This window comes from Onthophagus taurus, chromosome 7, assembly GCF_036711975.1.
Source record: "Onthophagus taurus isolate NC chromosome 7, IU_Otau_3.0, whole genome shotgun sequence".
Lineage (NCBI taxonomy): Eukaryota > Metazoa > Arthropoda > Insecta > Coleoptera > Scarabaeidae > Onthophagus > Onthophagus taurus.
The window spans coordinates 28,147,335-28,161,192 of record NC_091972.1 but is presented as its reverse complement, the minus strand read 5'-3'; the positions used below and the strand labels follow the sequence as shown (position 1 = coordinate 28,161,192).

The 13,858-nt window shown below is 33.8% G+C and overlaps 1 protein-coding gene across 1 annotated transcript; it reads left to right on the top strand.

Moving 5' to 3' along the window:
- Positions 1–3,627: 3,627 nt before the first annotated feature.
- On the top strand, positions 3,628–6,189 carry LOC111422619 (insulinoma-associated protein 1-like). Its single transcript, XM_023055831.2, has one exon. The coding sequence runs from the start codon at positions 3,647–3,649 to the stop codon at positions 4,460–4,462; it is 816 nt and encodes a 271-aa protein (XP_022911599.1). The 5' UTR covers positions 3,628–3,646; the 3' UTR covers positions 4,463–6,189.
- Positions 6,190–13,858: the final 7,669 nt, after the last annotated feature.

Genomic DNA, 13,858 nt, shown 5'->3' with positions numbered 1-13,858 from the left:
AAAGCTGTGGAGTTACCATCTAGCGACTACCCCTTATTACTCAATCAAAACTGAGGGTAAACTCTTACTCTTATTAGAATTATGACACGAGAGACTTATGTTATACCGTTGATGAATCTCAGGCATGTTAGTCTTTGCATATTTGTAATCTATCGGTGTGGATATCTGCAAATAATCTGATTAATATAGTAACAGTTTACTGCACTATATTAGATTCTCTATGAACGTAACGTATGTACAAAAATATGTATATAAAAATGAACGTAACCTCAAAACATTCACCAAAGTGTCTAGAATAAGGAAAGTTTATTTAGACGATTGTAATACAATTTTGTTGTTGTCCTGGTTTAGCTACACAGTTTAATTGAATTTTGTTATGAATGATTATCGTAATACCACGATTATTATAATACTATGTATGTCAATACTATCAACCCCAACTACATTTAAAACCCCTATCTTACTCCTATGCATCTTTTAATCATAGATGGGATAGCTTAAATCATTAGTTTATACAATAAACGTGAATTTAAGAGAGTCTAAGAGAAAAGCCAATCAAATTGTCATTTTTTACAGCCATTTTACAGTCATAATCAAAAATCATCTTACATTGCAATGATCTAGCAATAAAATTCACAAATGAATTGAAACGCAGGGTGGTGTATGTGAACATTTAATTTAATTTTCAACATCGCGTGGGGAGCTGGAGTGTAGATTGAGTAGTTTACCAGTTGTCACTGTCGGTCACATGCCTAGATAAAGGAGGAGGGTTTGTGAATAAAAAATTGCTTAACTTGCTGAACAGAGAAAAATACTACTTTGGAAATCTAAAATACTATGAATGGGCAGTTGGAATATAATAATATATAATAAATAAAATTCGTTTTTGCACTTAAATGGATTTTTGTTGATTTTGTCAAAATCAACTTTGACAACAACTCGCATGACACATCAATTCTTAACACAATTTTTAATCCTCTTCAATCATAATTCAACAAAATTCTCTGCGTGGTTCAATAATACAAATATAAAAAGAAATACCAAATGACTCATTTTATAGGACACGTTTGTAACAAAATGACGTAATCTCCTGAAGATGCTGTAAATGTATAGCGAAACCGGTTGAGAAAAAAATTAAATAAAAAACCATTTAAGTGCAAAAACGAATTTTATTTATTAGACATAAAATGGAAAGAAAATCATCAAACAATATAATAATATATGACTTAAATAAACATAAATTGATAAACGCGCGATATGGGAATAAAAGAAAGCAGGAAAGGGAAATATTAGGAACCAGAACTACATACAGTTATTCAGCGGAAAAATAAAAACCAAACAACTCAGCCTGGTATATGAATACTTGTACATGAATGATTTGAGCAACACACAAAGAAAATGCTTGTGATCAGTAAGGCACGGAACTTTTGTAACAAAAGGATACGATTTCCCCCCTCCACTTGTTCTCAGTAGCTTCCTAGAAAACAAATGGGGACATCGTATCGTTTTGTTACAAAAGTTTCATGCCCTTACTGATCATTGATCAGGTAAAGTTTTATCAGGAAAAAATATACTTAATTAGTATACAGGGTGATTTATAGCATACGGAGCAAATTAAAAGGGTAGGTACTAGGAGCTAAACTGAAGATATTTTCTTAATAATGTTTTGACTACAACGTAATAATCATCAAGATATAGAACGTTAAAGTTGTATTAATGGCTGAGCATTTCTTACGATATACGCTATTACACTACGTTTAAATTCAAACTGCGAATATTTCGGGGTTACTTAAACAATGCATAATGACCACCAATAATAAAATCTTTGTAATATGGCAGTTAGGGCTATTTAAAAATTTGTTAAAACGCGCAAAAACTGGTGTTTGTATGTTCAGAACCGCTGATACCATGTTTTTATTGCTGCCAATACCGTTGATTTGGCTACCTAACAGCGGTCATGTCATTTAGCAAGTATTTTAATTGTTCTTTACTGTATATCAGCGGTTCTCAAAAATGGACGATAACTTATTTAAAAAATTAACATGGGATATCTATGTAACTATTAAGTTTTTAACAAAACATTATTAAGAAAATCTCTTCAGTTTGACCCCAAGTACCTACCCTTTAGTCTGCTCCGTATGTTATAAATCACCCTGTATATGCCGAATATAAGTAAACCTAAGCTAAGGTGGAAACCATATGTTTAGAAAAATACTATGCTATTGGGCAGACGACATTTAGCCTTGGAAACTCGGGCGTAGACTTCTAAAACAAAAAGTCAATGTTTCGTGACCAGATTAGGAGTGCCGTCACATGCCCTTTCCATAGATATTTAAAACAATATTAGACTCACAAGATCAAGACGAAAATACTGGAGAGGTGATATCGGTAGAATTGAGGATAATAGATATGTAAAATGGGCAAAGGAAAACCCCACATCAAAGAGATTTCCTGGCTAACCAGGTACGAGATGGCATGAAAGCTGCTCATCCGCGTCTCAGGAGGCTTAATACTTTATCACAGAAAACACAAGACTTTGTCGTAACAAAGTCCAAAAAAATCCAAAGTAAATACTGTTTTCCCTTGCTTTCTAGCTTACGTATTTTATTTTAAGAATATGTTGGCGTTTTTGCATTAATTTTTAAAAATTTTTAAATCCTGTGTCTTCAAATTCTTTCGTATATACTTAATTAATCTGATAAGTATGGTGTAAGAATAAATGTATGGTGGCTAGAGCCAGTTTCGTATATCTAGCAACATGTTTGAATTATATTTATTAATAACAATATTTATTATATATCCATAGATATATAATAAACAAATTGTTTACACGTACTTCTCCGCTGATAGTTAACACAGAACTAATACCTATGTCTAACAGAGTTTGGATTATTTACTATCAATGTGGAATTTTTTATAAAATTATGATACATCATTCATCAAGCCAAACTTCATTATTACTATCAACTACTAGGTCTACTATTTACTTTGTATTTACTCATTTAACAAAATTTGTAAACTATTCTCCAAGTCATGGATCCGTGACAGAGCTTGCTTCGAGCGTTCCTTTCTGCAGAATCTAATCGATCTTTAACTGTAACTGAATAGTACGTAAAGTAGTGAATAGTACGTAATAGTATGAAACATATTTGGTATAATCGAATATTCCTTTTATGCTTAGAACCCTTTTGAATCTTATCATCATGATAATACAATTTAACTAAACATGCCAGGAATTTTTATTTGTATTTTTTCAGTTGATACGAAACTTTTCGATATGATTTATAGGTATAGTAATATGACTATAAGAAAGATATATTGAATAATTTACTTCTATCCTATTGGATATAAATTCTACTCTGTCGGAATGCTGCGTTTCAATTCGCGTATCCGATCGGCGATCCGTTACGGCGTCTTTTCTCTTCTCCTGCCGTTCGCATTTGTCCCGAGCTTTCGGCGTGCCAATGGGGTAAAAGATACCAAAGCTGGGCTCCAATGAATAGTCGAGCTTACGCCCCACCTCGCGCATCCTCCCTACCGAAAGCAAGCCTCCCCTCGCCGACCATTGGATCCCGGAACACTTTATATCGGACCGGAGCAATGCCAAAGCTCAGTCGTCGGGCGAGCTTTCACTGGTAGCACTGGCATGCCCAGGGCCCTCTATCACCATGAAATGGAACTCGCCTACAGGCCCTATCATTACCAACCGTCAGTTTTGCAAAGATTGGGGTTCGAACAACCTCTTCTATCCGCCACGGCGGTTCTTCAACATCATCTACAGTATTTGAGGTATTCCGAACCTTTGGAGTTATCGCCTTGTCCATTGGATTTATCGTTGAAATCGTCTGCACAAATTACACCACCATGTACGCCGTCTCCTGGGAATACCAAAAGAAATTCTTCGCCAGTTCCTGATCAACAACAACAGCCATCAAAAAAGTTAAAACCAACGCCGATTGTAACTACAACAAAAAAATCAAAAGCGAACAGAAAGTTAAATTTTGACGAAGATAACACATCGCCGGTTTCCGGTACTATTATCAGAGAACTTCGTCCGGATGAGACTTTAGTGGTTCGTAAAGGAGATATCGATCCGGCATTTAACGTAGTCGAAGTAACCGAAGAAGCGAAAGCCGAATTAGCCAAAATTGAAAATCACATCGGCGATTACGTTTGCAGACTATGCAAGGAATTATACGAAGACGCTTTCGGCTTGGCTCAACACCGCTGCTCCAGAATCGTTCATGTTGAGTATAAATGTCCGGAATGTGACAAAGTTTTCAATTGTCCCGCTAATTTAGCGTCACATCGACGATGGCACAAACCAAGACCGCCGAAAGAAACGAAATCGGAAGAATGTTCAGAAACGGATTCGGAACAGTTTCCGTGCAACGAATGCGGAAAAAAATTCCGAAGGGTTGCTTACTTGAGAAAACATCAAGCGACTCACCAAGCTGACTGACAAAGACTGATACCAGTAAGACCAATCCCGAGGATGCCACCGAGATTATGGAGACCTCCCCCGTTACCATCACCGTCCGAGCTTCTTGGGATTGAGAGGTATGTACCCAATATGAGTTGGATCTCTCCTTATTGAGAAAATCAATTTTTTTGAAAAACTTTTGTAAGAAGAAAGTTTAATTGTGATATTTGTAAATATTAAGAATAATTTCTGTCTTGTAAATTATAGAAAAGTATTGATTTTATAAATTTTAAAAAAGGCGATGTTTTAAAAATCTATTTCTATTTTTTTCTTCCATATTGGATAATCTAGTCGATTTCTAGTCATTAACAAAAAATGGGTACATAGTACATATATTTTTTAATGATCATAAATTTTAATTATAAAAAGTCTTTTAAACTAAATTTTAATAATAAGAAAAAATAAAAACAATCATTAAGGTAGATTTTAATGTAAATAAAGAAAGATTTGGATATAATTTAGTCATCTTCTAGTCTGGGTAATAAAATTTCTAGTCATTAATTTAGTTTTTTCTAGTCAAACTATAAGTCAGTTTTATTATTTTATTTTTATATTTAGGTATTTATTATGTATTTATAGGTGTCCCAATAAATAATATTCTGGATGTTTTTTGCAACATATTTTCAAATACTACATAACAAAAACTACCGATAAAATTTAATAATTTACAATAAACAATTTTGTGTTAAAAAATGTTGATACATCATTGGGAAACGGGACACTTGTATGTTATTAATTCTAGTCAATAAAATTTAGAGTTAAACGCTTCTAGTCATTTATAGGCATATCAAAGAGATTTATTTTTTTTATTCCAAGTCTTTCTTAATGTAAAATAAGATTTTATTTATAATAATTTAAATTTAAACAAATTTATTTTAAGTTTTAATCTAGTCTTACTTATTAAAAGTCATATTACATTTCAGTTCCTTTAATTAAGTAATCACGAGATTAAGATCTCAACACTTTTGTAAAAATGTTGATTTAATTTTTAATCTTCACTTTCATACGTTTTTTAAGCTCAACCGAATTATATGCGGGCTTGGGATAGAGTTTGCAATAAGCTCGCCATAAAACTTTTTGTGTCCGCTTAATTTAATAATAACATATTTTTTATAAAGTATTCTCTTTCTTTTGGGATAAGCGCCAGTTATTGCTCTACTTAAGTATACGATTAGGTTTATGACTCTATTTTTATATTTACTAGCATTGACAAAAAGAAGTAATCAAATGAACTTGTTTATGACGATGCTAGTACATTATTTAAAGTTATCTTCTAAGAAATTTGTGATATTAATTCTAATACTACATTATGTACTAATAAATCTATTTATTAATAATTGATTATAATAACAAATCTTCTAGTCAGTAATATTGTACAAATTTAAACAGAGAAACTGTACGAGTGTTTTTTCTAGTCATCTGCCACAAACGCAAATCGGTTTTTAATAGCCAATCTAATCGTAAAAGGATCTCATTGTGGACAGGCCCTTAGATTTTAAGCATAGTATTATCACGTCATATGTATAAAAGGAACGTATCTTGTAAATATAACGATGCTGTGTACAAAATTAATTGTCATTTCTAGTCTATTAAAGAATTGTAAATTTAATGTATTAAGTTAATATTTAGATTGAACGAGTGGAAAAATTGTAAAAAATAGTTTATGCAGTGTATATTAGCTAAATAAAAAATAACGTAAATATGAACATTTATTTTTATTATTTCTCATAAATAAAGTAACCCATACAGGTGTCCCGGAATTAATAGACATCCTTCTACGTTTGTTATGCCAGGGTTGGCATACCATTAAAATTTGGTTACTAGATAATATCATCGGTATTGTTGATGCAAAAGATAAATTACTACAATAAATCAAATCTAATTGAATGGTGATTAAGATTTTATACGAATGCCGAAGAACAAATAAGTCCTCGAGAAAACAACCTACTACAACGTAGCTTAAGTTTTTTTCCTCCAAAAGCTTTTGAAGGAAATGCCTCAAATAATTGCGTAACCGATATCTAAAAAACATTTCCAAAGAAATTTTAAAGTTCTGCCTTTCTACCTTTTTTTGGAGCTATTTACGTGAATTATAAATGAAAGAGAAACAGAAATAGACGTCGCGTCTTTATTTCTTTGTGTTGATATACAAGGACGATCGACATTGTAAGACGACTTAAACGCTATTAGTAGTTGTCTTTGCTAATACCCTTGGTATTAAGGGAATTGATGATAAATCAAAGGAGTTTTTAGCGGTTATGGAGAATTGTTGGAAGTATTTTATTGAGGAAGTATGATTTAATTTTTGTGTTTAAGGGATTGGTGATTTTTTGTAAAGTTAATGATGGAGTTTCGAGGAAGAATTCATTTTGTGTTTGCAAGTTGTTTTTGCTTTTGGCATGAGTGAAGGTTGGGGTTGTGTTCTTCTTACTTGCCATGGGTTATTCTGTTATGCAAATATACCACGTAAGCGGCAAAGTAAATAAATGACATTAAGGAGCCGAGATATACAGTTCTTCTTTAGAGAAATGTAGGAACTTTACCACACTATAAATGGAAAATATTTGTATACATACAGAATGTTCCATAACGAGGTACGGACTTTTCACTTTTTTGGTCGCATGTGCTTCTCCCAAGATTCCACATTTGAGAGTCATCGCATCTATAGCATTGACAGTTAAAACATTGGTTCAAGGGTGATGATTGCATTACACATTTCTTTAATGTTAAATACCTAGAGTTTGCTGTAGGTGTTAATTCAACTGCACATAGCGGCATCGGATTTTTAGTTTTGCTTAATAAATGGGTCACTGTTATTATTGATGGCTTATGGGAGACGAATTCGTCTTTGATTTCGTTTTCTGTTATTAAAGGGGGAGTGGTGCGAAGAACTACGACGAGAGCTCTCTTTGATGGATCTTGGAAATTGTGGACTTCTAAGTTGTTTTCTATGTATATAACATTGTGATTCCCGGCATTGTGTACAAATATAGGAAGAGTACTCTTTTTCTATTTGCAATGAAGAGTTATTGTATTCTAATAGGTTCTATTTCATAATAATAATAACCATTCAAAATATGGTTTCTGTTTTGTGTTATTAGATCTTATTTTAAAAAAACTATCAGTTTCATAGATGCTGATAATACTTCGCAAAAGGTGGCTTTCTTTAAGCTTGTTTTCGCTCGTTACATTCAACGTTTTAATTTTTTTCATTAAAAGAAGATGTAGGCCTCTCATCATGTAAACTTTTAGAATCTACTCCATCAAGAAGTTTGTGTACCAAAAGTGGTAGAGTAAATATTTACTTATATTTTTCTTAATCTACAATATCAGCCAGAAATAAAAGTTATACTAATAAAAAGTTCGTGATTTAAAAATACACCAACTTCAGACATTGATTTAAAAGAGAAGACAGAAGAATTTTAAATTATGACTCTAGATAGCGGTGGTTCACTTTTTTTTAACTATCAAAATTATTTTTCAACAATGATCTTGGCTTTTGTTGGGGCTAATTATAAGTTTCTTCAATTTACCTCCACCTGCGTTCCTTCCCCGTTCTAAAAACACTATTCTGTCGTATTTTATTGTTGGAGATGATGTATTTAAACTGGATAAACATATTATAGAACTTTACCTAAAAAAGCAAATTTTTGAGGGACCAAATATAGCAGTTTCCTCGAGCTCAATAAATAACAGAAAATGCCTGTAGTATACTTTGTCACGTATTTAGAACTTTTTTTCTTCCTATAAATATGAAACATACTACTGTTGATCTAATTGTTAATGCTTGTTGTCTACATAATGTATTGCATAACAAATATACAGGGTGTCCCGTTAAGCGTACGGAGCGGCTGTATCTCTAGAACGTTAAGGCCTAGAGGTTTGGGAAAAAAATCCTTATAAGCAAAGTGACCAAGAGAAATAGCTGGAAATTATTTTGAAGTTCGTAATTCGACCGCCAGGGGGCGCTATCTCAGAAACTTAGACGATGAGCTATAACTTTGACAACATCATTTAATAGCTTGGATAATACCGCATCGCTTTTGTTTAGCGATATTTCTCATATTTGTCATAGTAAGGGAGGGGGAGGCCAATGCGTTTTCATATGTTTACATTTTAATATCTCCTAGACCATTCAAACGATTTGCATATTTTCGGTGATGTTTGAAAGAGCATTTTATGCTCTTTTTAAAGATATTTTCAGTAAGACCGTTTGCTTTAAAACAAATGAGCTAGAGGGCGTTATCTGCAGCGATTACATATTTTTGTGATTTTTGAAGAAAAGTTAAATGGAACGATACTATTTACTTCACAGACCCTTAGTCACCTTAAAATTTGCTAAATATTAGTGTAAACCGCATCTCGATATCGCCACCCGTTCTCGAATTATAGAAGAAAATGTTAAAAACTCGAGTGCCATCAATCGGATCCAGTTACTTCATCGACAAAAACAAATCACATAACCATGGTAACTGTAAACATGTCATTTACTAACGCAGAAGCGTATGATAGAGCGTATGATGACTTATTTTCAATGTTTTGAATACGATGCAACTGCATGGCAAAAATGTGCAATGCAATTACGACAAAGAAAGACATTTTTCTCTAGAAGTGTTTTTAAGATTGACTTAGCGATTACGAAAAACTGGTTACGTGTAACCCATTCAGACATCTCTATCAATTCGTAAATCACATTGGTGCGCAATGTGATCCCACATAATCTGGGAACTCCGAAAACTATTGTCCACAAGATTTCTCAAGAGAATAATATCTCCACCACGTTGTTTTACATCAGGCCTTAACAAATACCGATTATGATAACAGACTGAACTATTACCATTGACTTTTAAATATGATTTGAGCAAATCCAAACCTTTTATCACAAATGCTATGGATGCATGAAGCATCTGTCCACAAGCTGATGTAAACTTGCATAATATGCATTCTTGGTTCGAGCAAAACCCACATTGCTTTCACCCCTTTATCTATTGGGTAGACTAAACGACCTGAGTTTTCAAGAAAAACCAATAACCAGGGAAAATATGACAAAACACTAAATACCAGTAGAAACGTGTCCAGGGCGAGACTTAAGCTGCGCTTTTTTTTCGTCGAAACTAGTTTAAATAAATGCATCGAGGTTTATGGAAGGCATTTCGTACATTAGTGAGTTATTTTTGCCAAAAATTTAAGTTATTCTAAGTGTTTTGGTTTATTTTGTTTTATTATCATTGTTGATGTTTCATTGATCCGTTGGCTTTTCAACACGCCTTAAAAGTAGTTTTGAAGCAGTTCTAAGCTTGGATAAAGTGTGAAGGAAGGTTCTAGATAATAAAATTTTTGTTCTCTCTTATTTGTTTCCTAAGGTAACTTGATCCGATTAAGATATACGAATTTTTAACATTTTCTTTTATAATTCGAGAACAGATGGAGATATCGAGATGCGGTTTTCATCGGTAAACATTTCATCGGTAAACATTTGAAAACGCATTGGTCTCCCCCTCCCTTATTATGACAGATATGAGAAATATCGCAAAACAAAACCGATGCGGTATTATCCAAGCTACTAAATGATGTTGTCAAAGTTATAGCTCATCGTCTAACTTTCTGAGATAGCGGGAATTTTATGTTTCTCTATGGCAGTTACGCCCCCTAGCGGTCGAATTACGAACTTCAAAATAATTTCCAGGTATTTCTCTTGCCCACTTTGCTTATAAGGATTTTTTTCACAAACCTCTAGGCCTTACCGTTGTTGAGATACAGCCGCTCCGTACGCTTAACGGGACACCTGTATACTTATAAATCAAAAAAAATTAGGAAGAAAACCCATTTTTTCTACCTACTGAACATATGATTTCTCTGTTAACATATGATATATCTCAGGATGCTGAGATATGAAATGAACAAATTGTTCGACTTCGACGGTCGAAAAGTTATCCATGTTTAAACACAACAAATAATGTTACTTGCAGCAAATTTGAAGCCCTCGCGCATTAAATCTGCTGTTAATAGCTGAACTTCACCTTCGACTTTCCCAATCGTCCTCATCCAAAGGAATTTTCTCGTACCTATTCATCGATGTCAATCGTTTGTATGTTATTAAAACCTTTGCCACCAATTATATTTGCTAGTTATAATTTCAGAACATACAACCGATTTTTCTACTACGAAACTTCCACTTTTAAGTATGTTGGCAACTATGTTTTCCAACAAGCAGTTAAGGTCGATTGGGCAACTGTTTGATGGCAAAAGAAACATGTATAATACATAATTGTAAACTTTCCTCATGTTTTCACAACAGTGAAATTTCTTCGTTCCATTGAATCAAAAATACAGGGCTTCCCAAAACTCCCGAGATGAAGCTATAGAGTGAAGAAAAAAATTTGAAATTTTGGGGATCACTAAAGAGTCATAAAAACTACATTCTTAGATAGTTTAGAAGTTCCATGCAATGTGGAATTTTTTTAAGGGATGACCACCCCTACATTTTTAAAAACATATTTATAAATATTTTTAAAAACATTTTTAAAACAAACTTGTTTTCTAAAATTTGCTTCTATTAACTCCAAAAAATGGCGCTTTCAATGATTCGTAACTTTGGGGATAAAACAAGATCTTACGATGAAGTGCGGCACGTTTTCAATGATTTTTTTCATCAACGACCACCGATTTCTAAATCAACAGTCGAAGAACTGTTCGAAGATTTCAAGAAGAGGGAACTGTCAAGGATCTTGCGAGAACTGGTAGACCGAAATCTGCAACAACTCCAGAAAAAAAAGGAAAAGTGTTGCTGTCTTTTATTGAAGAACCTTCAAGTTCCTCATTAAAAGCGTCTCAAGAAATATATGAAATTGGTAAATGTTCTGTCCACAGAATTTTGAAAAGAAATAAGTATTTCCCCTATAAGTTTCATCTAGTTCAGGAATTGAACGACTTCAAAAGAAGGTTGGAATTCTGTGAAATAGTACATGAAAAATGTGATGTTGACAGAAATTTTCTTTTGAATGTTGTTTTCTCTGATGAGGCTACTTTCTACTCGAATGGTAAGGTTAATAGGCACAATTGTCGTTATTGGAGTGAAGAAAATCCACGTTTAACAAAAGAAGATCGTACTCAGAGACCGCAGAAAATTAATGTATGGGCTGGTATTATGGGAGAGAATGTAATTGGTTCATTTTTTATTAATGGAAATTTGAACGGAGACAGATATCTGCAAGTGTTAGAAAATCAAGTGGTTCCAAGTGTACGGATAAGAGCATACGGCACGTTCTAATGGTATTGACAATAAGTGGTTCCGACAAGATGATGCTCCTCCATATTTCAGTCGCGCAGTCTGAGACTTTTCAAGCCGCACGTTTCCAAACCGTTGGATTGGTAGAAGAGGTGAAATGGACTCTTAATTATTGAAAGAATTAAAATATCCACTATTGGTTTATGGGGTTGTATTTCTTATCCATTACATTTAAAATGAGATAAAACTCGACAGGGGTTACTATTCAAAAATGTAGAGGTGATCATCCGCTAAAAAATCTCCATTTTGCATGGAAGTTCTAAACTGTCTAAGAATGTAGTTTTTATGACTCTTTAGTGATCCTCAAATTTTCAAGTTGTTTCTTCACTCGTTCAAAACTTATAAGCTCCATCCCGGGAGTTTTAGGAAGCCCTGTATATTTAAACGTTTGCTTTATGTAGTACATTTTAAATGCTGCTATAATACCGTAATCGAGTGGCTGAATCAGCGAGGTACATGATCTAACACTGACAATGAGTGGATGGGCGCATTATCAACGAGCAAAAGTATATGAATTTCCATCCTTTTTGTTTGATTTATGTAGGTTCTTTCTGGCATTTTGTTCCAAAATAATCCCGTTTCGTCGGCATTAACTATTTGATTTAGAGCATAATCGCCATATTCAATAATTTTTGCTAATATCTGAGATGATCCTTTGTTTTGTACGTATCTGAGAATGCTTTTCCTGTTTACATTGTAAAATGCGCGTCTGTTTAGATAACTTGTCAGCCATCTCTCACGTACATAAAATAACAGTTTCATTGTTGCCTGAATGATGTATATTCTAAGTGCTTTCTCTTCTTAAATTTTTACCAACCTGTAATTACCATGAATGCCAATTAAATGTGTAAGAGGTGACACCAATGGGAAACTATTTATTATGGTTTCTCGACATTATTGTAACAAACTACTAGAATATTTGATTGCAGACAGAATTTCGAATTTCTTTGAGAAAAACAAATTTTTCACTAACTACCAACATGGATACCGCAAAGGTATATCCGTAAATACTGCATTAGATGATACAATTCAAGATATCTTGAAGGCACTTGATCAAAGGAAATTTGTGGAACTAGCGAGTGTGGATCACTTACTAAACAAGTTGGAGTTTTATGGTGTGCGCGGAATTGCATGTGATATCCTAAAGTCCTATCTGCAGTATAGAAAACAAGTTGTGGTAATCGACGGGAGAATGCCACGAGAAATCGAAGTTCATACTGGGATTCCCCAGGGATCAATTATGGGCCCACTGCTATTTATAATTTTCATTAATGACATGCCTTACAACGTACCTAACAGTAGGCTTTGTTTATATGCCGATGATACCACCATACTTTCGGAAGGTGCTACGAACTTAGACTTGAAGAATAATGCAGATGAATCAATATGTAACAAGAAACAATGGTTTCACCACAATAGATTATTACTAAACGAGGATAAGACTCAATGTAGTACTTTTCATACAGAATTCGGCAGTTCACATATTAGATCGGTAAAGTTTCTGGGGATTCATCTTGACGAAGAACTAAAGTGGTCAATACATATTGAACATCTGTCGAAGAAACTTAATGGCGCGATCTTCTGCATTCGTAGAATTCGTAGCATTAGTACCTTAGAAACTGTAAAACTCATCTATTATGCCAACTTCCATAGCTTGATTTCCTACAGTATCCTCTTCTGGGGAGCTTCTTCGGCAGCCGAAAGAGCATTTACACTTCAGAAACGAGCGATAAGGGCTTTGTTCAACCTGGGAAGCAGAGAAAGTTGTAGAAGTTATTTTGCTCAGTATAAAATACTTACCTTACCTTCATTATATATATTCAACTGTATAAAGAACGTTCACCAGAAATTATACCTTTTGCCAAAAAACTGTGATTCCCATAACTATCACACTAGAAACAAAAAGGAACTGCGTATCCCCACACATCGTTTGTCTAAAACCCAAAACAATGCCAACTATTGGGGCACTACTGCGTCGGTACGAGATCTACCCTTTGCAAGAATGAAGAATGCTGTAAAGAACCACCTTTGCCAAAACGCGTTCTATACCATTCAAGAATTTTTTGAGAAAATCTTCTGTGTAGAAT

Excerpts from the sequence above, each read along its gene's own strand:
- LOC111422619 (XM_023055831.2), top strand. The coding sequence starts at position 3,647 with ATGCCCAGGGCCCTCTATCACCATGAAATGGAACTCGCCTACAGGCCC.